At 34.7% G+C, this 26,990-nt stretch overlaps 1 protein-coding gene and 1 pseudogene across 1 annotated transcript; both read right to left on the bottom strand.

The window, feature by feature from the left end:
- Positions 1–2,718: 2,718 nt before the first annotated feature.
- Positions 2,719–3,322, bottom strand: LOC149266727 (uncharacterized; annotated as a pseudogene).
- Positions 3,323–18,586: 15,264 nt separating this feature from the next.
- LOC149266726 (uncharacterized) lies at positions 18,587–19,069 on the bottom strand. The gene has a single exon (XM_089397282.1). It carries the CDS (start codon positions 18,983–18,985, stop codon positions 18,596–18,598), a length of 390 nt encoding a protein of 129 aa, XP_089253408.1. The 5' UTR covers positions 18,986–19,069; the 3' UTR covers positions 18,587–18,595.
- Between the last annotated feature and the right edge of the window lie 7,921 nt (positions 19,070–26,990).

Raw genomic sequence — 26,990 nt, 5'->3', positions numbered from 1 at the left:
GGAAAATGAGACTCCAAAAACTAGTAAAGGAAAGACTGACACTTTCAACAAAGAAAACAAACAAGATGAAAACCTTGACCGATCTCATAAAATTTAATTTTTCCATAATATTTATGGTCATAATATTCTTTTATCAACAATGGCAACTTGAAATGCGTTGTCGAATAAAGGAAAAGAATTTGACAAGATCCCTTGCCACTATTAGAGTAAATAAAGACACGATTGAATGCCTAAAATTGATTAAGAAATACATTAAGTTAAAACTATAATCTAACCATTCTTCTGGACCATAATAACAATACCTTCAGATTCTCACATCTTCACTCATTGAATAAACTTAACCTGTCTTAAACTACAAAAGCATTTAGTGTAAGTATTAGAAATTGCATGTGATGGTGATTGTGGTGGTAGTGCTTCGTCAAGGTGATCTTCCTCCCACTTCTCCAATGAACAATCTAATTCCTAGGAACCATCTAATTCCGTCGAGCATGGACTAGTCCTAAAAATCACCCACAGATTTGACCCCTGACACCCCCAAAGCATTGTTGTGCTACACATATAAAAAAAAAACAATAAATAGTGTCTACACAAGGACCCACATACTTCTCTGAAGCAGATTCCTATGAAGAAAAAAGCCTCTTTTATTCAAAAAATTTTGTGAGATTGCAAAAACTTCAAAGCTCTAATGCATCCAACAATTTTTACTTACATTGAGTTCATACACAAATTTTTGCAATCGTCTCAAATGGAAATGATTTTTTTTCATCCCCAAGCACCTATTTCAGCCCTAGATTTAGGATTTGAGGAAAAAATGAAACCCCAAAAAAGAAATTGCATGGTTGGAATGATTGAATTGACAGAAAGAAGTTACAAGGATAGGGAAAAGAACTTGGGGTGGTTGAGTGCGACTTCATCGGCCACGTTATCAGTTACATTGAAATTGCATGTGATGATGATGGTGGAGCAGAGCTTTGTCACGGAAAGTTTCCTCCTACTCCTCTAATGAGCCATCTAATTTCGAAACTATCTAATTCCATTGGGCATGAATTATTCCTAAAAGTTAAATCACCCAGGAGATTCAACCCCCTAGCACTCCCAAAGCTTTGTTGTGCTACACATATAAAAAAAATAGTGTCTACACAAGGACCCACATATTTCTCTAAAGCATATTGTTATGAAGAAAAAATCATTTTTAGTCAAAATCTCTGGTGAGATTGCAAACACTTCAGAGGTCTAATGCGTCCTACATTCAGTTCATACACTGAATTTTGTAATCGCCTAGGATGGAAATGATTTTTTCATCCCCAAATACCTATTTCAACCCTAAGTTTAGGATTTAAGAAAAGCATGAAACCCTAGAAAGGGAATTTCATGACTGGAATGATTAAATTACTGGAAAGAACTTACAGAGATGGGACAAATAGTTGGGGCACTAAGTCCATTGGCGGTGAAAGAGGTGAGCAATCATCCCTCGATATCGAGGCTTTCTCCATGGCTTGTTACCATAGCCAACTTTCAAAGCAACATTTATTGTAACCAACTTCCAACGCGTTCTCCACCGCCTATGATGATCTAATGGTAGGAATTTTTTTAATCGTCTAACACATTGGATAAACAGTATAAGACAAGGGAGTTTTTCCCAAAGAAGTTCCTTACAACGTAAAAATTTAATTTAATTTTAGAATATTGTAATTGTAAGTTAATTTTAATCAAAATTGAAAGGAAATAAATATTTAAAATTTAAATATTTTGATCATATAAATTGATTTTGTCAAATAATAGTATCATTAAATTCCATCCACTTAAAATTAACAATTTAAAACACACACACACATATAAGTTTTAAAGTTATAACTAAGCAAAGCATTAAATTGGTGTTTGAGAATCCCAATTCTTTGTTTATTGGATAAGGAATCACTTTTAATATTTTTTATATTCATTCTCTCTATTCACATATTTGTGGGGAATTTAGGAATGGAAATGAAACATTTCTAATTGACTCCAGAATAATTTTGGGAACTTGAAATTTTTTGGCTTTACAAATTAAAGTGTGGGTAGACTTAGGTTATTTAGTTTGGTTTTTTAAGCTTAGATTTATTATTGTAGTATCAATTTTATATTTTAAAATTTTAAACATAAATGAAATGGACAGTGAATGAAACCCTAATCTCTGGTAAACCATACTCTCACCTCATCGATTGCGTCTCGCTCTGTAGGCACAAATTTCAGTGACATGAATGAAAACTCACAGAGATGAGTATTTTGAAAAATGTTCACATAAATACACCACATGAGAAAACAAGTTGCACTCTGGACCATGCCTGAATTTTATTTTGCAAATGAAAAATATTTATTTAATTTTTTTATTAGTATGTAGATTGTTTTTCATTCACAATGGAAGTTGTCTCTGCTCTAAATCCAAATTGTTTTGGATATATCTAAAGACCAATTACTTTTCCAATCAACATTGAAACTCATTTTGGATTAGCCTATTTTAAAATAAAATAAAAGAACTTATGCAGTTTTATTATGGAATCCAATGGGTATTCTTGTATCTAAGTTTATTTATTAACTTGGAAACCGTAAATATAGGGCCATATGTCCAGTAACTGTGAAGTATGAAATTTTATTTTGTTTGTTGTACACTTCTGAATTGGAAAAGGTCATAGTCTACCTACACCTGTTATAAACACTACGAAAGTACTCTTGCGTTCCTGATTACAGTTCAGCTTGCATCACCATGCTCCAGGACATAACCAAGCACATCAACCCACCAAGGAATGTGGCATGCACTGCCTTAGTTACTATCCATGCACCTCGATGACTCTCTAGCTTAGCGACTGCAAAACAAAAAAGTCTAGCGCTTTAGCTAAAATACAAAGTAAAGCATAAAGAGCAACAAGACATTTGTTCATTTTCCCTTGATGATGCACCTCCTCTTCCACAAGGTAGCTGGGCTGTAATATTGTTCCTACAACACAGATGTAACGATGGTTAGGTACCCAACCATGTTTATATTCGCAAGGACACAGAAGAAAAAGGCAAGTATTGAAATTGAATTGAAAAGAAACTCTCTTGAGTTCATATATTTATAGAATCCCACGTTGTACATAACCAGGAAGAAGGCCAATATGTAGATCGTGGTATAGGCCAAGACAACTGTAAAAAACCATAGGAGAGTTATTGTCACGCACTTCCAAGACCTAGTAACGATGGTCGAAGTGTTTGCAAGTGAAACTTTATTAGCCGTGTAGATGGAATTCGGCGTGTACATCGCCGCTGCAATGGACAATATCCAAAATTCAAACACTCCATTCTTCATCTACAGTTGTGGGATTATTTTATTGATGATAAATGGTCCAGCAACAGGGCAGGCTTTGTTAACCTCGGTTCTGTGTGGATGGGACGACTGTACATCTTCAATTTTTCGCTTCTTTAAATTGTCGCAGAAGCATTGGAGTGTGCAGTCTTTTATTATTTATGGAAATTTCACTTTTCATGATATGATTGTTTGTCGCACTTATTTGTCTGTGTTGTGCTTATTGGTCTATGTTAGGCTGTGATTTTTTCACGCGTGTACGAATTTAATCTAAAATAATTTCTGAATGTCAAATATAAATAAGACCTATTTTTTATTCTTTCAGTTTTGTTTTGAGGTTTTTGGGTTGCTTGAATAATTCCACAACTTTTGACATGAGAGGTGTCCAACTTATCTAACTTATTGTAGGAATTTGGAAATATTTTGGAATTTCATTGATGGGCAATAATGAGTTCAAACAATTAACCTCTCTTCTCTGTTGTCTATTGGACTATAAAGATATTTCTCGAATCTTTAATCTTTAAAAATTTGATAGAGCATATTTATCTTTAGCTTGACTTGTTAAAAATTAGATAATTTAAATAATCATAAATAATCACTTTGTTTATTTTGGAATAGAATTTTTGAAATTTGAATTTAATTTAATTTAAAATAGAATTGAATTGAATTATTAATAATTATTAAATAGAAGATTAGATTTTGAGTTTCACTAAATATGTTTATTTCAATTTAAAAATAGTATTTATGAAATTTTCAATTTAATTATAATTATGAAGTGAATAATAAAAATTTGTGTTTCAATTTAATTATAAATAATTATTTAGAATAATATTTCTAAAATTTTAATTTAGTTCAATTTAATTTAATTTATGTTTTAGATTATAGTTATTTTTAAATAAAGATTTATCTCGGCTGAAACATAATTTGCGGCAATCAACATAACACTCTTATCACTAAATCAAATGTTGTACGATGAGTTTCTTTTTAAAAATATCTCTCTCCTCAAGTTTGATATTTATTTTCCTCATAGTTTTTCTCATTTAAACCTCTACAAAAATTTAAAAAGTTTGAGATTTAATTTTTTTATGCATTTAGATTATGTAGATTATAAACTCAGAAAACCCTCATAAACATTTCTAAGGTAATGTTTGCAGCTCCTTTACACTGATTTTCACATGGTCATCCGACCTATGGTTTATAGATATCGTCCTCATCTTTGCATTTCCATGATGCAAATGCTTTGATACCAAAATTATAATATCTATATAGAGCAAGCCATACTTGCGGGTTTTGAAAAGCAGACTTCGATTCCTTTATTGGATAGAAAAGCCCTGATAAAAGGATTCGAGACACAGCATGGATCGGGAATAAAAAGAAGAAATCGGACAGCTCGATTGCCCTATTATTCTCATTTAAGGGAAAGCTTGGCCCGTAGATGATTATTTCCCCAACCATTAGCACATTCTAAGATTCAGATGACTATTTTTTCCGTATATTATTGATTTAATGGGCAGAAGTATAAGATTAAAGTGCTTTAAATAATGAGAAAAGGGAAGCATACATGTTTGTGCTCTGGTTTCCATAACCCGGTTTCCTTTTCAAGCGGAACACGTTACATAGCCTTTTGAGGTTCCAAATGCAAATGCAAATCGAGCATAAACTGCTAGTGAAGAAATATTATATTAGGCAAAATCCATGAGTCAAATACAAATATAGAGTTAGCTATTTACCTTGAACCAACTGATCCCGTAGAGAAGGGAGAGGAAACAAAATAATAAGTTGAAGCACTACCATCACCCGTGGAAGCATCAACGTAGGGTGCAATTGACCTCACAAAAGGAGGAACGCACAAGCAGATGCAGTTGGACTAGTCCTCATTTACCTCAATTCTGTAGAGGTCAAAGCGGTGGTTACATAACCCGTTATAGGGGAATCACCGCTTAGTTCCATTTTTTTTCCTATAAGCAAAGATGGAGGCAAATACATAAATATAATCCTTCGCCATAATAAGAATTGTATGAAGCCATTTAAACGCTTGTAATACAATAGAAATAAATCGAATACGTAGAACTCTGAAACCTAAAGAAAGAACAACTGAAATGATTATAAGAGCTATGAATTAGTGATGATTCTTACCGTTATGAGTCAATACAACTTTTCAATAGATCCATTCACCCAATCAATTACAGTGAAACAAGAACAACAACCATTAACAAATATTTTTTTTAATGTTTTTATGTTTATGTTTAATAATACTTAATATTAACGGCTTAATTGGGAGAAGACAATTATTCAATCGTCTAACAATGAATCTGATGGTGAACAATGGTGTAGAGTGGCATCTAGAGAGTTCTTGAAGTTCTTCCCAGAGGGAAACACCTCACCACATAAAAATAATTATTAATTTTATGTATTTTTTAATCTATAAGTTAGACTAAATCGTTTATTACTAGTTAGTACCTACATGTCAGGCAAGAGATAAAATTTGTTTTCACTACATGTCAAGACGAGGATCAAATCTCTTTTCACTACATGTGAAGCCACCATCCTAGAGAGATCAAAAAGCAACTTTAATAATTAATTATAAATATATTTATTAATTTTATGTCTATTATTTTATTTAATTTTGACCAAGTCAAAATTTTAAATAGGACATTACAATATCTCTAACATCTTTATATCTTTGGCTAGATAGTTCTATGTTCTTTTTTATTTTATTTAATATTTAATTTTTATTTTATTTTTACCCACTTAAAATGTTAAGCGTTACATCTCTAACATATTGGGTGGGAGATTGTGCAATCAAAATAGTTTTAGGTTCATACCACCTTATGTTTTTTATTTTATTTAATATTTAATTTTTATTTATTTTGACCCACTTAAAATGTTAAGCGTGACATCTCTAACATATTGGGTGGGAGAGATCTCTCAGTGCGATCAAAATAGTTTTAGGTTCATACCACCTTAGATGTAGGATTAAGATGGATCTAAGCTAGTTTAATTCCCCTTTAAATAAACTATATTCCACATGAATACCATAGATTCTCAATACCGTGGGTCATTTTTATTTTATTATTTTATTTTTCCCAATTTAAAATGTCTACATTAGATTACATTAATCTTCTTATTTAATTTTTATTTATTTATTTATTTAGAGTCAAAATGTTAAACATTACATTACAACATCTCTACCATAGGAGCCTAGATCCCTCTTAACTCCGCATCTACCAAGCTCCCTCTTAACTACGGATCTACCAAGTGCCCAGAGGGATTAGATTTTCTTTCACTCTAAAAGAGGATCTACCAAGTGCCCAGAGGGATTAGATTTTCTTTCACTCTAAAAGAGGATCCGCAGTTAAGATGTATCTACATTGATTTAATTCCCCTTTTAAATAGGCTATATTCGACATGAATAGCATGGGCAATTACCATGTTTTCTCATACCATTGGTCAATACCATGAAGTTATTTTTATTTTAAAGTTGTTTTTATTGATTTTATTTTAGGTTGCTAAGTAAAAATGAATAATTTTATAGAAAAAATATCATGTTTAAGAATATTATATTATTCTTTTTAAAGTAAAATATTACATGTTAAAATATTTTATTCAAAATCTTGAGCCCAAAAATTGAGTTGTAAATTGACTATTTTACTTTAGTCTTATTTTAATTTATAAAATTATTTTATTTTATTTATTCTTATGTAATTTGACTAAGTCAAAATATTAAATAGGTTAGGACAAGAGATTATAAGAGCTACATCTCAGATAAACTAAATTGATTAAAAAATTCCTAATAGTCTTGTATGTAGATAAATGCGATTTGAAAATTCTTGATATATATACCGGAATAATGTTTTCCTATAATGAAAACACTTATTTTCCACACATTTGTTAAAAAAAATATTTATCATACAAATTAATTGAAATTAATCATTTTTGTACCTTAATCACAATTGCATTAACTTTGAAGATTTAGTTAATCGTTCACCATGCTTGGCGACTTTTAATTTTAAATCCACTGATTTATTCATCCGTGGTGTTATAGACAATGTTTGTATCAATCTTTGATGAGCACACTTTATTGCTCAAAGAGAGACATTCTACAACCTATTATGTGAGTGATGTCTAAGTATGTCAAGTCTCCAATAAAATAAAAAATAAAAAATAATATCTATTTGATGTGGACTCAAAGAAAATGAAAATGTTATAGCACCCAAACTGAATTACTTGAACTAAATAATTCATTTTGAGTACTATAATGTTTTCATTTTTTTTGGGCCACATCAAGTATATATATATATATATATATATATATATATATATATAGATATATATTATATATATATATATATAGATATATATTAAATATATATATAGATATATATATATATATATATATATATATATATTGAAGCGTGACATACTTACACATCACTCACATACTAGTCATACTGGTTGCGTCAAGAGACACATTCTACAACTAATTAGTATCTGGGTTATATATATATATATATGAATACAAAGAAAATGAAAATATTACAGAAATAAAATGAATTACTCCTTTGAACATGAACTAGATAATTTATTTTGAGTAATATAATATTTTTATTTTCATTGTGACCACATCAAGTAAATAATTTTTGGTTTTAATTTTTTATTTTATTGGAGACGTGACATACACATCACAAGTTATAGAATTCCCTTATAAGCTACACACAATTATATTATTTTAATTTTATAATTATTTTTCACAATTGTTTTATTAATTTGATTTATTATTTTCATTATTAAACTTATATTATTTCTCATCCAAACTTTTCATCATTATATTATTTTAATTTTATAATTATTTTTCACAATTGTTTTATTAATTTGATTTATTATTTTCATTATTAAACCTATATTATTTCTCATCCAAACTTTTCATCATTATATTGCATTTAAATCTCAATTTATTAATTTTTAATTTTTATTATTAAATACTTAATATTTTAATATTTTATTAATATGAAAAGAAATTAATTCTTGTAAAGATCAAATTTCTAAATGGGCAAATTTATTTCGAATAAAAACTTAGAAAATGTTTATACCTACAAAGATATGGTCCTTTGTGCTTGATACATTTTAAATCGAAATATATTGATGTTGTCATTTTTTTAATATGATAATTAAAGACGATATTAAACATTCATTTATAATCGAATCAAGCTATACTTATGTCTCTAGTTTTATGTTTCTCGTTTTTCTAAAGAATGTATTTATGCTTATAGGTTTAACATTAATTTTAAATTCATCAAGTTTCTTAAAGTGTACAATTTTTTATCATTCAATTTCATGTGATGTATTAATTCTTTATATTAAATGATAAAAAAATAAGTAATTAAATGATAAAAAATTGTATATTTACAGAAATTTGATCGCTTCCCATGTTTCATAAATTTGAGTTTATGATGTATACCTTCCTTTGTATTTTTAAATGTTGTCATGCACATAAATACATGCATAATTAATTAAGTAGATATGTACATACATATTTATTTATTTATTTATTATGATAGCATATCCTCTTTACTGAGATGTAAAACAATCAATTATGAATAAAGTTTAATATATTTTTGGTGTTTGAAAATAACTACCCTAAATCCATTTTAACTACGGATCTACCAACTGCAGAGAGGGATCTAATTTCTTTTCATATTAAGATATTTTCATATCAAGAGATTTGATACCTCTCCACACTTGGTAGATCGGAGTTAAGATGGATCTAAGCTAGTTTAATCTCCCTTTAAATAATTTATATTCTAGATGAATACCATGGGCAATACGATGGGTTCTTATAAATCGAGAGCACAAAAACCATTGGTAACTTGATCAAGTCAAGTTAAACTTAGCCACCTAACAAAAAAGTAATTTAAAATAATAATAATAACTTGGAATTTTTATTTTAATAAAGGTTATTTTTTTATTTTTTATTTTTTTCCAAATTTACTTTAACTACCCAACAAAAATTGATAAAAAAAATAATAACATAAAATTTTTAATTTAACATAACATTATTTTTATTTTTATTAAAACCATGCAATGAACCAAAAAAATCAAAGACATTACCATAGTTCACATATGTAACCTCTCTCAAATGGGTAACCCTGACATAATGTCACAATATGTAGATGTAAGAATTACCTTGGGTAACCCTGACATAATGTCACAATATGTAGATGTAAGAATTACCTTTGAAAATACAATAGATTGGTAAAACAATTTGATTAGGTTCAGAGCACTATGATATGTGATTTTCTAAGTATTGAACTAAAACCATGCCCTGATAGATATGGTTCAACACCCACTTCAATACCTACAAGAAAGAAGACAAGTGTAAAACGAAAGGAAAACAATATACCTAGAAGTTAAGACACGTGACATTAGAAGAAATGTAAAAACATAAAATTTGTTGGGGATTTATATCTATATGAACCATTCCTACATACCGTTGATCACTTATTGGGAAAGAGTTGCAACGTTGCATATGATTCACTTACGATAAAGAAAGGATTTTGTACGAATTTTGGTACTCCTCGAACCACTGCATTACAATATAAGTTTCCTATTACTAACGCTTGGAAATGTATAGCTCAGTCAATATAGTTTCACTTATATTTTATGAATTATTTCTCCTTATTCATTTCAATTTTACTCCATGCATGTGTTTATTTCAATAATGAAAATAGTGGATTGATTTCAGGGGGTAGTTATATACACCGAGAGAGACATACTATTTCCTTAAAGTATTTTCATGGCATGTGCCAAAATAATCTAAAACTTGTACATATCCTCATCAATAGGCGGAGTTGTGACCTGTTAGATATTCATGCCACATAAGAGGGAAAGACCACTGTGAGAGTGAATTAGTGCTTGGTTTCCCTCAATCAAAAATTTACATTTAAGCACTTCACTTTCCAATTTTAACCAAAGTTTTACATTTAAACACTAAACTTTCAAATCGGGAAAGGCAATGAGATAGACCTGTAGAATAAACTTATAGTTATCCGAGGTTGTACTTACATAATATATCCCCAATAATGTAATCATTTTTTTTATTTTTTTTTGTCTGGGTAAGAATATCCCACCCTGTTTGGAGACCTTAGATAATATATCCCCAATAATGTAATCATTTTTTTTATTTTTTTTTGTCTGGGTAAGAATATCCCACCCTGTTTGGAGACCTTAGATAGATGATGCTTGGAATCTGCCGAAACAAAGTTTCTAGCTTATTAGTTTAGTATTTTTCTTAAAAAAAGTCAAAATGAGAAAATTAACCAGCTGAAAATTAGGTACAGGAAAAGACTCAAATTCATTGCAAGAAAAAATTAAAGGCACTTATTTGGTGACAATGCTGACATGATAACTTTGCAGATTTGTTTTTCCTGAGATTAAAGAAAAAAGAAATTTTGTAGCATGTTCATCACCTTTGTCCAAGAAAATGGATTCAAATCAATAATTGGTTTGCTCCCAAGATGGTCCCCTCTTATTAAGTTGAATGGCCCTATGAATGAAGCTCTTAATGAACCTTAGCGAATTGGGTGTCAAGTTGACTCTAGTAAGACCTTTCATTTTACACATGATAAATATCACTTCAAATATAGTTATACCATATATTGTCAAATTCTTTTCACAAAGGTATATGATGTAGTTTGAACGAACGAGACCTTTACTCCTTCAAAAAGAGATATGTTATGTGGTTTGAATGATTGAGATTCCCAACTTTCCAGTACATTTTGCAAACATGTCCTAATTTAGGGTTTATTCCCAAGTGAGTTAATCAGAATAAGTAGATTTTCACAGTTAAGGAGACAATCATATTGTATTAATTTAATAATAATGAGCTTCATAGAATACAAAACATAATACAACTAACACAAAGAGAAAATCCTGAAAACTTGGAATTTCCAAATTTTGTTATGGTAGCATAAATTATTACACAATATATGCCAAAAGTTATGGTTTCTCGACAAGTGTTATATAATATTTGAAGTGCAATCTTAATTATATCAAGTGAGCAATCACATACAAGAAATCAAATTAAAGTTACAGAGAGATGCACAAACCTACATGTACCAGAGACCATTACAAACTCACTACTTTGAATGTCCTTAAAACCCTTGGTTACTTCTATGGTCCACAATCCATACAATAAATCCTATGATAAGGAAAAATGCAATAGTCATACACCACAACTCCAATGTAAATTGATGTAGAAATTTCCATGCATTGGAATTTATCTCTTACCGAAAGCACGACAACTAGGCCTAATTCTACCTAAGGTTGTGTGAAGTTTAACTCTCTTCCATCGATTTTTCAAAAGTGCAACATCTCCTATAATTGCATCATATTTCTACAGGAATTCAGTTCTGAATAGCTGCACTAATTTGGTATACATATACTTATTTCATACTATCTGCTAAATTATTTGAGACAATGTAAGCATAGTTGTAAGGTCATCAAAGTAATCAAGCCATGAAATAGACTATATTACATGAAATACCCTGAAAATACCCATTGGTAACAGAAAACTTGACATGAATTTATCACAAAGCCAAATTTAATCTAACAATAGGCACAAAAATGAGCAACAATAATTATATTGCACATTATTAGAGTGATAGGTATAATCAAATTAATGATACCTATCTCTAGTTGTCACAAAGCTCATCTTCAAAGAAATCATCATTCATTTTCGCACCAATGTGATAGAACAACAAAACAAAACATCCAAGTTTCTGAGACAACCATGAAAGGTTCATGTTTTTGAGCTAGCCATAGAAACTTAGAGAAGATGAAAACACAAAGATAGTTTGTTCATGTTGTATTAGGCATCTTATGCTTAGAAGTAAATTTTGAAAAATAAATATTTTAATGGGAAACTAAGTTGCTAACTTGGATGAAATGAAAGACAAAGTAAGCATATTGACCACCTGATTAAGCCAATTTGGTATTAGAAATTGACTATTGTTATTTATAAATTATACTTATATTATTATGCGATTCTTTGAAATAATTTTAATTGGGACAAAAAGATGATTAGTGGGTCAAGGATTCAAACGCAAGATTACCATACTTATGTTAGAAGCTCTAGGATGATGTTGAGGATCTTAGTTAATCATCTTTAGGGTATGGTTGTCACAAGTGGACAATGTCACCAATAAAGGAAACAAGAAAAAAATTCCAATCCTTGTGATCTACAAGGTAAACATAGCATCAGGGAATGAACTTGCACAATGAGGCAGAGTATCATCCTTGGATGTTGTTAATAAACTACTCATCAAGAACAAGTGATTTATGAACATTGTACTATGCATTTGAGTTGTTGCAAGTTATGAATTTTCATATAGCTTGCAAAGTTAAGGCAACACAATAAGGGAAGATCACTATATGATAAGTTAGAACTTACAAACCTTCTTCTATCACACAATTAAGCCCCTTGCAATGGCCTTATTGGTCTCCCAATGAGTAGTACCATACACAGGAAGCACTTTTTGGTATATATTCATATCAATATCTTCCAAATTCTCCATTTCAAACAAGTCAAAACTTGAACAACTAGCAACATCCTTTTTATCCTCTTTGTCTTGTTTGTCAAGACTCCTTGTTACAACTTCCGTAATGCATTTTATTTGTGATGCTTCACGATTATGCCATTTATTGGCATTTTGAATGCATAGTTGTACTTCTCAAGGAGTGGGAGGTTGTAGGTGCCTTTATATGGTTGTATATGAGAATAACTAAGAGGATTTGGATTTGGTGTTAAATTTTCCATTCTATGGAGACACCTCTCCTCATATGGTGAATGTCCCAATCCACATTTGCACTTGCTGGGCAGAATGTGATGGACTTTTGACCCATCCCACTCCTTTTGTTCGAGTACCCTTTGGATGCTTTACTCAAACATGGCCTAGATTGAATTAAAGACTAATATGAATAAATGGAGGGGACCTTTATCCTAGAAGAATCATATGAATTGGAGTTACTTACAAAAGGAGGTGACAAATGCTTTGACTTTTTGGTACCACCAGCAATAAAGAGAGAACTTAGAAATTTTGTGAGATTTTTGCCTCGAGAGATTGGTTGTTTGGGTTTCTTGGACTCCTTACTAGTTTTTGACTTTGAATTAATCTTTGCATGATGATATGTAAATTTGAAAGGCTTCTCTGTAGATTGAAAAGTTAATCGATGATTTCCCATGTGAATCTTGGAAGAATTCTCCACCAATACCCATTTACATGCTATGTCTTCGCTACCGGCTACATGATGAGAATTTTCCTTGTTTTAGCAGTTGGAGTGGAAGAAATATTTTGGTAGAGGGACTCCCAAGCTAAGACAAGGTGAACATGTGGAATCAAGTTTAACCCTAATCGTTGACAGTGAAAACAGAAAATCTAGTCTTTTCCCATGTATAGGAAGATATCAGAGTATCATTTTGGGAGGCTAAGTTGCTCCTAAGGAATTATAACAAAACCCTGTTTTAGATCCCTCTTCAATGTACATCGATAAAATTCCTTTTCTAATCCAAGAGCTATGGAAAACCCATGATAATTCAAATTCAACAATATTTCCAGCTTGTGGTAGTTGTTCACTTACATATTATTTGATGCTCTTCAATCTGGTGTCATGCTCCGATATACTGTAATTTTTTTAATCCATTAATGATGTAGAATCATCTCCGCAATGAGACTTTTCATGTTATAGCAGGTGGGATTCAGGACATCGAAGTTGTATCTCTCTAGTACGAACAAGGATGGATCATGACCTCGTATCCGACCGAGGACAAGAAGGAAAAATAATTTTCCCTCTTCTAAAGTATATTCAATCTAGGTGGAGTCATAGGTGACTTTGAGTGAATCAACATATAGAGAATCAACGTTGCCACCTGTGAAGATTGTCGCGCGAGGGTCGAGGATGTTGTAAATTTGTTGTCAAACATGTTGTAAATTCCACTGTCAAAAATACCAAACACTTTAAACTTCATGTGCAGGGTAGTGTTAGACATCGTTTGAGGCCTGGTCATTCTCCTGCCCGCTTCCCCAATCTGGAGAGGGCAGTGAACATACCCAGGCAACAAAAGAAGACCAAAGATGTTAGATGCACCTGAAGCACGATTGTGTTGCAGAGCGATTAGGAGTGGCTTGATGTAGAGATTCATCTTTCCGTGGCGGCTCCTAGCTGAATAATGGTGAATGATGGTTTGCCCTACTGATCAGTGTCCTGTATGTCCCATGGCTCCTCTATTTTTTATCTCCTTAAATGTGAGGCCTGCCTTACTGATTTTTTCTATCCGGAAACCTCAAAACACTTCTCAAAACCTATAACAGTCAAAGCCAAAGGCTTGAAGAGTTGACATCTTGCACCGAATTTGAAAAGCACCAAAATAATCGCCTTTTGAAAAAATGATCATTTTAAGACAAAAAGGGTTAAAGATAAAATGAGAAAATTTCTAACACAAAAGGGGTTAATACAAAATGATAATTGTAAGACGAAATTATCATTTTGTCTTAAATATATTTCTTAAATACTTTTTTCGTGTAGTAGTGACTATCATTGATATCGACCTAGAAGTTTTATAGCTACATAATGAGAGCACATTATCAACTTATAGGATAAGTATCTTATAGATTTATTGTAGATGGATTGGTTAAAATACTTTTTTCGTGTAGTAGTGACTATCATTGATATCGACCTAGAAGTTTTATAGCTACATAATGAGAGCACATTATCAACTTATAGGATAAGTATCTTATAGATTTATTGTAGATGGATTGGTTAGTCATGGAGTAGGTCATTAGGTCATTAATAAAGGGGTGGACATTGAACAATGACATGTTGAATTTTAGTAAACCAACACAATTATAGGTCTAGCTTGCCAAAGTCATTTTAGATAGAAATCTCTAACTTTGTGCATAGAAGTAGGATGAGAACAAGTTAGAGATGATCCAAGTCCACTTATAGAACATTTTGGATGAGTTGAAAGAGTTGGATTTTGACAATTTCGACTTTTTCCCAAACTAACTACATGTAGAATTCTTGGATATTGTGTGAGAATCATCGAGTTAGTTATGGAAATAAACCATTTTCTTGTAAACTAAGTTGGGAGATAAGAACTCTCAAAGAAATTAGTAGTTGCAAGAACACATGGAGAAGGTTAGTAAGCTTGGTTTCTAAGGCACATGAATTTTTGGATTACCTACACAAAGGCATGGATAGCGCAATTGACCAATTGATGAATTATGGGAGAAGATTCAATATTTGAGTAGTGAACCCAATGCATTGACTACCCTTATTGAGTAGTAAAAGGAATTCAACGAAATTCAAGTTGTAAATGAAAAATTAGTAGAGTTAGATGATGTGGCTACAAAAGACAAGAATTCCCATAGATAATTCCAACCAAATACAAAAAAAATATGCTTAGAGCTCAAGTGGCTTAATTTTTTTGTTGATTCAAAGTGGTAAGTTAGCACAAAGATGCAACCAATATAACTAGATTAGGTGAAATCCCAATCTTTCATTGTTTGAGCATCAATTGTGTTTGGTAATTGGAGAAATCATGGTATAAGGCACAAGCAACATCATTCACATTGAGAGAGAGTCAACAATTGTAACTGAGGTTTGATGGATCTTTTGTCTATTTTTTGGATTTTAGTACAAGAAAGAGGAATATTGGAGGATAACATGTCATTTGGATACTTTCAACTATGCTAAATGGAGCCTTGAGATAGATGCACAAGTTATTCAAAGATAATATTTTTGTTGGCTAAGTTGGTTGGTATTATTGATGTAGTAGAATGTCTTGATTTAGCTAGCTAGGTTAGTTAGGTCTTTATGTGCTTCAACCTTAAAGCTCCACACTTTTCTTTTTTGACCATTTTGTTATGATTCACACTTTTCCCTCTACACATCCTCCATGCTTTTACTTCGTACTTATTCATGATTTTCACTCCATATGTATTCCATGGTTTGCATCCTATGTCGGTCCACCCTTTTCCCTTTGAATTTCAAAATACGGTACACTCAACCATGCTTTTCCCTTATGAAAAACAAATAGAAAATCAAACTGTAACTAAGACACAATACAAGAAATTGTTTTAGTAGATGTGGGATTGCCCGATCTGAATAATGCTCCTAGATCAAACTCTTTTTCTATGCAATGAGCATTAAGAAAGTAGAGCACATTTTTACTCTCCTAGATCAAACTCTTTTTCTATGAAATGAGCATTAAGAAAGTAGAGTGCATTTTTATTTATTTCTTAAAAAAAATTATATGCCCAATTAGTTTTGTCATGGTCTCACTCTTCTATGTTTTGGCCCTTCTTTGGGTACATTTTTCTGTTCATTTTTTCCCTAAATCCAATAGCGATTTGTTAGAATCACAAGTTTCTGTATAGGCTGCACAATCAAACTGCCTCAGAGGCTTTTCAAAAGTTTTAGTGTAGTCTGCACAAGCTAATTGCCGAATGAGGTTTTCAGACGCTAAACTTAATTATATATTGAAAAGAACATTTTAAATAACCAAAGATCACAATCTTTCCCTAATTATATTATTAGCCAAAAAATCCAAAATATAGAAAAATTAGACAACACCATTAGATTTTGATGAATAACATACCACACATTTAGATAAATTTCATTTTGAATGTTATCTAAATTTCATTTTGAAAGTTATTAAGATAGATTTCAGATATATCTTGAATGACTTAAAAAAAGTCCTCATCCTCTCCATTAAATTCAATTCATGCAAAATGATAAATATATTATTTTAATAAATTCAGATTTTTACCCAATTTAATAAGCATTCCATACTCTTCCATATTTTTATAAAGTATCTTGATCCATTATCAAGTTATGTTAGGTTATTTAGTTGACTACTTTTATGAAAGCAATTTCAGTTAATGTTGGTTATTTAGTTGACTACTTTTATGAAAGCAATTTTGGTCTTTTAAATTAGTTCATATTTCATAGAAAACAGTTTTAAGACAAAAATAAATTAATTCATTCATTCATTCAAACTCCTACATTTTTATTAGCCTTTTAAATTTTGCCGCATGACGGGACACGTGATTTTTGTTTTTTAATAGTTTTAACTCTATTTTGCAAATTCGAGATTAAAAAACCAAACTCCTACATTTTTATTAGCCTTTTAAATTTTGCCCCATGACAGGACACGTGATTTTTGTTTTTAAATCTTTTTAACTCTATTTTGCAAATCCGTTAGGCCTGCGGCATTTTCTTGGGTTCCAATAACATCCCACTCGTTTGAGATGTTATCGAGAAACGATGTTTGGGATGTTATCGAGGATTTCTCTTCCTCTGGGAAACGTAGATTCAGACTTGGTTATCTTCATGATGCAGGATCTTAAGATTCGGCCAGCTCCGTAAAAGAATTTTGAATTTGTTTCATCTGATTATGTTGATCAAAATTCAAACGACACATATAAGGGGTATCGATCCTTGAATCAAAATCTGGTTGCTGGCACCTAATGAATCAAAATCATTGACCACCATCGAAGATCCTGTCTATCCACGATGGATGTGACTGCCCTCACGTACCGCGACCTACCAGGGATATATATCGATGTCTCCAGCTGATTTCCAGTTAGATTTTACCCAGGAATTTGTAGCATTTTTCGAAGGCCAAAGACCCACGAATTACCAAATTAATTGGATCCACAGTAACCTCTGATTCGCCGAACAACATTCCAGACACCTTTCCTGACTCTGGCTTTCACAGCTTCTTCCTGCAGGAATAAAAACAAATCTGTTTGCAATTCTTCATCTCCCATTACAATATATATGACGATTTTGAATCGTTTATATGTTTGAATTGTTTTCTGTATATGCCTACCTAAACAACATTTATCTTCACTAGCCATGCGAAAAATTAAAAACATAACATTGTAACTATTCACAGGCATTAGCGATTTCGTAAAGTATTTTGTTATTATTTCGGAAAGTTGTGTCATGTTTATGTATCATTAAGAATATAATGCTCAGTTCATTCTATGAATGACAAAATCATAAAAGCTTTCACAAAATTATACCAGTAGAAAGTAAAGGATACTTATTAAAATAGAATTAAAAATAGTAATTATACAATAATGAATGCCCAATGAATATGGTGGCAATCCACTCTGTCAAGCAAACCAGGAGTGGAATCATAGAAAAGAATTCGAGAAAGAGAAACAATCATCTCATCTAATCTAAAGAGAGAAAAACGGAGGATACAGCTAACTAAAGGAGGAAGACGGCTCCTCCAAGCAAGACGGCTCCAAATATAGCCATCGTCTCCAAACTCGGGGTGGGGGAAACCCCGCTGCTGGTGCTTGGTGGCGAAGCTGTGGCTGGCCCTTGAGCCGAGGGGCTAGATGCTGGACGTTGAACTGAGGGAGAGGAGGCTGAGGATGATGGAGTGGCGACTTTAGAAGGAGCGGACGCAGGAGAAGGAACAGTAGGGGCGGTGGCTATCGGAGGAGAAGCGGGCGATCCCGCTGTAGGAGATTGAACTGGCGACGGCTTTGTTGTTCCTGCCTTGGGTGACGGCGACGGTGCTGGTGCGGAGGAGGCTGAGCTCATCAATCCCAAAACAAAAACGAAGCAGAGAATTGCAGTGACTCGGCCCATCTTGTCTGCTGGTTGCTGGTGACGAAGGATAATGCAAATTCGTGTAATAACAGAAACTCTACAGAGTCGATCTGAAAAACTAAAACAAATTTGCCCCCAGAAGAGAGAAAGAGAGAAGATAGCAAGAAAGAAGGCAGGGAGATATGAATGGAGGCATCGATGTAATATATTATAAAGGTAGTGCCACGACCACAATTAGTGATTCCTAAGTGATGTGGGCCACGTCTAACTGATTTCCAGCTGTCCGTGTCCCTACTCAACAGCCTGTCGTCCACGATCGACCTTGCTTGAATGAGTTGGATTGCTTTTCATACCGAAGAACACGTGTATAACGTCCCTAGATCCGTGATATTACATGCTGGAATGGCTTAACAGACTTTCAAGAAAGTCCATGATCTATAGGCGTTCTGTCATACCACGGTGTGACAGCGAAGTCAAGAAGATAGGAAGTATATACATGAATTCGCATGGAGTTTGGACACCGTCAACGTCAAACTTTCTGTCGGACAAATACAGCACGCGTCATTTGATAAAATTGCGGTTTCCCCATGTCTGGCAGAAGTCCATGTAAATTACGAGGAGATGGTCGTTGGCGTTGAGACTTTCCAAAATACGTAGTCTAAGCACCTAACTATTTCGCCTCGGAAAAGGTTGGCTTTTTTGGAGTAGATTTTTTTGTTAGATCTGATTGGAATGTTTTAAAAATCAGATTACAGTTGTCACTTTGTGAAATTTGGAGGCATATTAGGGATTTTTGATGATGTTCAATTCAGTTTTTTTTCTTAAATGGAATAAAACTCTAAAAATTAAAATAGATTTTGCAATCCAAAAAATGCGGAATTCAAAAAATATATATATTCATATCGCCCATTAAACAATGCCTTTTGAAAATCCAAAAGCAGCTGGTGGTCATATGATCTTGGAAGCATCGAAGAGTTTATTATAAAGGACCTCGTAAACTGTTATCTTTAACGGGAAATTAAGTGGCTTTGATGGTTAGCAATCACCGACTTGGTAAACCGCTCTCTAGAAATTTTCATATTACTAGATGTAAAAGAAATACAATGTTGTTGGATCATTGTCATTGGATTAGGAGGATCCAAGATTAATCCACTATGTACAACATTTTAAAAGATGCTCTATAGTGAATTAATAAATTGGAAACCTGCCATGCCCACATACCTCCGGTTGAAAGGAGATTGAAAATATCGAGTGTTTTTATGATTTGAAGTTTCATGTTTCAACTTGTAATTAAAATTGGGTATCTTTGTTCCTGTGAACTGAAGGTTTTGTATTTTTTTTAGCATTATTTGTTGTCCTTGTTCCAGAACTGTGGGGTATTGTTTGTGTTATCTAATGACTCAAACAACCACCTTTTTCTTGTAGGAAGATGAAACATTTGGGCCCTGTCCTCGTAAACATTGCATCATTTTAAGCAAAACAAAGTGTTTATGTTCTAATGACGTTGAAGTGTCTACGAGATCATATGAGGAGTAGATTAGATGATGATATATCCTCACTATTGCAAACTGTTATTTAGGAAAGATTGCTAAAATATTCTATTGGATTCCAATGAACAGTTGGTTTTAGAAAATCTATCACCAACCCCATTTTGTCGTAGGTAGATGTGGCAATGGAGATTGAACGAAAAACTAGTATTAATGCTTTAATGTTGGCTTTCCAGTTATCAAGGGACAGAGAGTGCAGCGAGCCAAGTCCATTAGCCCAATTAGTGACAACTTTGGAATCTCCAAAGGTAGTGATCTTCTGGAGTCCAAGCAAGTTAGCACAATGTAGAACACCCCATAGACCAAGGGGCTCAACTCGTGTGTTGGTACCAGACCCACCATGCTCGTGAAATCGATATGAGTGTTTAGCATTAATGTATATGCTGATTTTGGGTAACATCGGATGTGCTCTAGCTCTGAAATTGGGTGGAGGGGCTTGAATGCATGAGATCTCCAACCCAGAAATCGTTTGCAGAAATTCCACTCGGATGAGGAGTTATTAAAATAATTAATATTTTTAATGAGTTCTTAATTCTAAACTTAGGAAAATAAAAATATTAATGTGTATTGATAAAAATATGGGTGAGAAGTTTCTAAGTGACGATGATTAAGTTGTTTTAACCATAGCTGTTGATTAGAGATTAGATAATGATCGTTGATTAATCAATAAGAAAAATATAAGAGGAGGCTTGAGGGTCAGTTGGAGATTGGGGCATGGTTTGCTGTGAAAGTCAAGCTAAGTGATCTGAGTTGCAGTGAGAGGGGAAGTTTGGCAAAGGGACCTGAGTCCAAGACCGATGATACATACCATAGAGATAGAACAACAACAAAAGAGGCATTGCAGCTCCAAAGAGGGTGACGCAGAAGCTAGGGGGTTGTTGCAGAAGCTAGAGGAGTTGATGCAAAAGCTAGAGGGGTTGACGTAGTTCCCTAGAGGTAGCGCTAGGGTTTTCTATGGGGCAGAGAGAGCAACAGTTCAACATATCGACTTCTGAGCTAGGGAGGCTCATTAGGAGGGTGATGCAGCTCCTTGAAGTGGTGACACAGTTCCAGTGCAGAGCTTGGAGTAGACATCGCTGCCCAGCACTGGGAACAACAGTTGTCATCTGTGGGGTTTGATCATCCAATTATTGGATTGCCAAAATATCTGTCTCCGGATAGAGGTACTTCTGCCAGGTTTATTCTCTGTTGGGTGAGCCATATTTGGCACCCTAGTTATATTCAGAAATCTGCTTAATAATACAAACCCTCTATATGTTGCACAAGTTTTCCCAAATTGGGTTTTTCCGGGGATGATTGTCCAAAAATAACGATGTCCCTTATGTGATTGTCTCAGTTTATTTCAGTTCATGATCTATATGTCTATGTAGGCTGTAATAGTGTTTTCATCGTTGTTTAAGTAATTAAATAACTTGTTAAATGTAAAGAACAAGTAAGAGATGATAAAACAGTGATTGCAGTAGGATTTTTGATGTGTAGATTCAGAAATTTTCACATGGTATCAGAGCATTGCAGATCATAGGACACTGAATACATCAACTAGGAGATCTAGTGAATTTGCTGTAGAGAAACAAATGTCCTAACTGACAGTGTTGTTTTGGAGGCAGAGGAGCAATTGAAGGATTGACGTAGAGCCAAAAAAGTGATGCAGAGGCTTGCACAGTGCCTGCGTTAGCATTTCAAGCCTATAGAGGGTGATGTAGTACCCAAGAGGAGCTCACACATTGGCTACGTCGGCTCTCTAGGCCAGCGGAGAACCTGAGAGGTTCGAAATCAGCTAGTTGTCGGGGCTAGAGGAGAAGAACAAATTCGGTTTGAGGAGCTAGTGGGACGTTCTTTCTGTTGGTGCAAAATAGTGCCTATGGAGATAGAGCCAAGGTAGAGGCAGTCATTGCCTTGACATATTTCTAGCCAAAGAAATCCAGATCCGGGTTGCAGTAGCAAAGGAGGATTGGAGAGGAAGTGATTCAACAATTGGTGGGAGGATTTTCGTGAAGGAAATCAGGACTCAGAGGGAGTCTAGAGGATCTTGTTCCTTAGAGGATTTTTTGCGCTAAAGAAATCCATATGCAAGTCTTGCTAGATTGACAATAGGAGAGGGAGAAGAGAACCAATCCTATTTTTTAGTATAGATGGCAATGAATGGGCTGAGGGATCAGGGCAGATTGGATGGAGCATCCAATTTTGTCATCTGGAAGGCCAGGATCCTCGTAATCCTAGTCAAACATCACATCAAGGACTATGCCTTAAAGGTAGTTGCTAAGACAGTCGACGTTGATCCATTGAAGAAGTATGAGGAGGCCTAGGCTAAGGCCAATTGCATGATCCTAGACGGGGTCAAAGATCATGTAGTACCACACATTACTGAGAAAACACAAAAAGAGAGATGTGGGAGGCGCAGACCACCTTGTGTCAACGCTCTTCTGTCCAACAGAAGATGTTATTAGAAAATCATCTGAGGCAGTAGCAGATGCAAAAGGGAGAAGAGATCGATCCCTTCCTTCTCAGGCTGCAAGGGATTCACGACGAGTTGACTTTCGTGGGGTATACACCAGATCCTGAGTTCATAGTTAGGACTGCCCTGAATACAGTCACTGAGGACTAAGAGACCTTTGTCCAAAGTATCTTGTGTAGAGAAACTCTCCCCAGTTGGGAGGAGTTGTTGGTAGCTCCTCGACAAGCAGGATGACCAAGACAGGGAGTAGCGGCAAGGGAGCCCGAATCAAGAAAGAGGAGGAGGAGGATGCAGCTCTTGAATCGTCATGACAACAAGTGCAGAAGAATAAGAAGAAGAAGGACATCACCAAGTCAGATGCTTCAACTATGGCAAACTGGGACATTATGCCACTACGTGGCCTTGGAAGAAGGGCAAGGGGGAAGCTTCTGAATCCAAGGGTTCTCCAGCGAAAGTGAACAAGGAAGGCAAGGATGATGATTATGCTATGAGTGCTCATGCACCTCTGGAGAAGAGGTGGGGCGACATCGAGTTGTAGTTGGGAGGTTTACATGTACGGAGAGGATCCTTAAGGTGCCCAAACTCTTGGATCACATACGGCTGCAGGAGCCCTTAACGACGGTGGCAAAATGGTAGGTATTGGTTGGAGCAAGGTGTGATGGAGCGATAGTGGCAGAACTAGAGTGCCAAAGTTTGAGGCAACACATTGGATGTTGTAGCAGTGCAAGAGGCACATAGTAGTTTGCAGTGGCACAGTGATAGTAGAGGGTCAGCACAGATTAGCAACAGAGGTAACTTGAGCATCACAAGGCATCCATCCTGACTAGGATGCCAGTGTTTGGGTGACTTTTCAATTGTTTACGTCTTAGCAACTAAGTTGCAGTGCAACAGTTAGCAGTGGCAGTGCTATGGGCAGCATGATGCAACATTTTGAGAGGGAGTTGTAGTACAAATGCAACAATGGTAGTGGAATAGTCATAGGAAGTAGTACAGGAAGTAGCGATGCAGTGGATGAAGTGTAGCAGGCTAAGAATCAACAACATAGAGCGATGTAGTGGATTAGTGTAATACTTCTATTGAGAAGTGTTACTAGAGCACATTTCTTGCTAAGAGATAGTGTTGATTTTGGGTATAATCGGATGTGCTCTAGCTCTGAAATTTTGTCGAGGGGCTAGAACGCATGAGATCTCCAGAACCCAAAAATCGTTTGTAGAAATTCCACTCGGACGGGTAGTTATTAAAATAATTAATATTTTTAATGAGTTCCTAAGTCTAAACTTAGGAAAATAAAAATATTAATGTGTATTAATAAAATTATTGGTGAGAAGGTTCTAGGTGATGAGGATCAAGCCTTTTTTAATCTTAGTCATTGATTAGAGATTAGATCACGACCGTTGATTCATCAACAGGAAAATTATAAGAGGAGGCTTGAGGGTCAGTTGGAGACACACCAAGAGATCAAAGAGTTCGATTTTTCCAGGGCATGGTTTGCTGAGAAAGTCGAGCTAAGTGAGAGGGGAAGCTCGGAAGAAGGACCTAAGTCCAAGGTCGAGGATACATAGTAGAGAGGTAGAACCACAGTAGGAGAGACAATGCAACTCTAGAGAGGGTGACGCAGAAGCTAGTGGGGCTGACGCATAAGCTAGAGGAGATGACACAGAAGCTAGAGGGGCTGATGCAGTTCCCTAGAGGTAGTGTTGGGGTTTTTTGTGGGGCAGAGAGAGCAACAGTTCATCATATCGACTTCTGAGCAAGGGAGGCTCATTTGGAGGTGACGCGACTCCTAGAGGAGGTGATGCAGTTCCAACATAGAGCTTGGAGCAGTCATCACTGTCTATTACTCGGAACACCAGTTGTCATCTATGGGGTTTGATCATCCAATTGTTGGATTGCCAAAATATCTATCTCCGAATGGAGGTACTTCTGCAAGGTTTATTCTCTGTTGGGTGAGCCGGATTTGGCACCTTAGATGTATTCAGAAATCTGCATAATAATACAAACCCTCTATGTGGTGCACCAGTTTTCCCGAATTGGGTTTTTGGGGATGATTGTTAAAAAATAACGGTGTCCCTTATGTGATTGTCTTTGTTCATTTCAGTTCATGATCTGTATGTATGTGTAGGCTGCAATAGTGTTTTCATCGTTGTTTAAGTAATTAAATAACTTGTTAAATGTAAAGAACAAGTAGGAGATGATAAACTGGTGATTGCAGTAGGATTTCTGATGTGTAGATTCAGAGAGTTTCACAGTATATAGCCATTCCGCATCCTCACAGGTTAAATGTGGATGGATAAGCAGGGTGTTGTGAGATGAGGAAGCACAAAACTCATGGTGGTAGTTACTAATCTTGCAGCAGGTCTGCCATATATTAAGTTGCTCATTGTCGAAGATAAGAGTATTCTGAGACCGCCAAATGCCCCAGATCATGAAGAAGACCAGTGTTTTGTAGGAGAAAGTGCCCACTGTCCAGCTGTGGAGACAGGAGAATATCAGAGAGTTCCACAAGGAGGTGGATCTTCTAACGAGTGTAGAATCTCGATCCAAACTGAAGAAGTGAATGAGCAGTGGATGAAAAGGTGGTTGATGTCCTCTCCATGTAAGTTGCAAAGGAAACACCATCCCAAACCCCCAAAACCCCTCTTGATGAGGTCTTCCCAAGTGAGGATACGATTGTGAACTACTAATCAAGAAACAAATTTCAGCTTGAGGGGGAAATTCCACTTCCTGACCCTAGCGAACCAAGGGTGAATTAGATTCGGGAAAAGAGGCATAATGATGAAGTTGTAGGCTTCTTTTACAATGATCTTGTCTAATTGAGTTCCGCTGGCCCAAACAAGACTATATTCAACATTAGAAAGAATGATCCCTGAATGTTTCAAATTATTAATGTAATTTGTCCATTCCAAACAAAGGTGGGAAGGCAAAGAGATTTATGCAGTGTCTTTCTAGTGAGTGTGGTAAGAAGAGGAGAGTTTAGCAGCTGAGATATATTTGAGCACATAATGTAAATATGTGATTAGGTCCAGCAAAGATATGTACCCATCATCCCAACTAGTGAGTCCAGTCTAATCTTGGGGGAAGATACCGAGCCAACGGACCAATGAAGGTAAGAAAAATACCAATTTTTAGAAGTGAGCAGGGTGCACCAAGAAACAAATATTTGTGAAGGAATCGAAGCACCATTTCGAAGCCAATCGTACAAGCATAGATTTTGTAAATATTTTGTAGAGATGACGCGTTGCCAAAGTCCCTCATGTCACGCAACCCTCCAAAAAGTATTAAGCAACAAAGCCTACTTTAAAGAGGCAAGGTCTTTAATATTCCAACCACCGAGTTTGATAGTGGGTGAAATCGAATCCAGCTTGGCCAGGTGGAATTTTCTAGCAGATTTTAGGCCTTCCCAAAGAAACTTTGTCAGAATAGAGTTGGTTTTCCTAGTAAATCCTTTTGAAAATTTGTAGATATGCATCCAGTAAATCGGTATGCTAATGAGAACAGATTTGATGAGGACCAAGAATCCACCCAATGTTATCCACTTATGTGACTAGTGGGTAAGTTGTTTTTCAATTTTAATAAGGAGCCAGTAACAATATTTGATCTTATAACCCAACGACTTCAATTTGAAACCAAGATATGTGAAACCCCTGTCCAAGTGATCGACAACAACTCCAATCTGATTTGCAATTTCTAGAATCGGCCCTGCCTCAGGATCGCTAGATATGAGCTGATATTTTGCCTTATTCATGAGAAGCCTAGATGCGGTCACGAAATCTTGTAAAATCGCAACAATGTGGAGCCATTTCTATGGATCTAATTTCCCCATGGTCAGAAGATCATCCACAAAGATAAGGTGGGTGATTGGGACCGAATTGGCAATCAAACACCTAGAGATGAGCCCACTGTTGCAGGCAACCTTAAATATTCTGCTAAGGTCATCCATGATGGTGATAAATAAAAGAAGAGATAAGGTGCAACCCTGTAGGAGACCATGGGTTGCCATAAAACAATCGGTGGGAAGGTCGTTGATAATAATGACAAAGGA

Source organism: Pinus tabuliformis, chromosome 6 (assembly GCF_031772625.1).
Source record: "Pinus tabuliformis cultivar Carrire ecotype Pingquan chromosome 6, CPIR1, whole genome shotgun sequence".
NCBI classification, from domain to species: Eukaryota; Viridiplantae; Streptophyta; class Pinopsida; order Pinales; family Pinaceae; genus Pinus; species Pinus tabuliformis.
The sequence above is the reverse complement of the archived record's forward strand: the minus strand, read 5'-3'. Positions and strand labels throughout refer to the sequence as shown.

Bases quoted from the DNA above. Each gene is read 5' to 3' on its own strand.
- LOC149266726 (XM_089397282.1), bottom strand. From the start codon at position 18,985: ATGGGCCGAGTCACTGCAATTCTCTGCTTCGTTTTTGTTTTGGGATTG.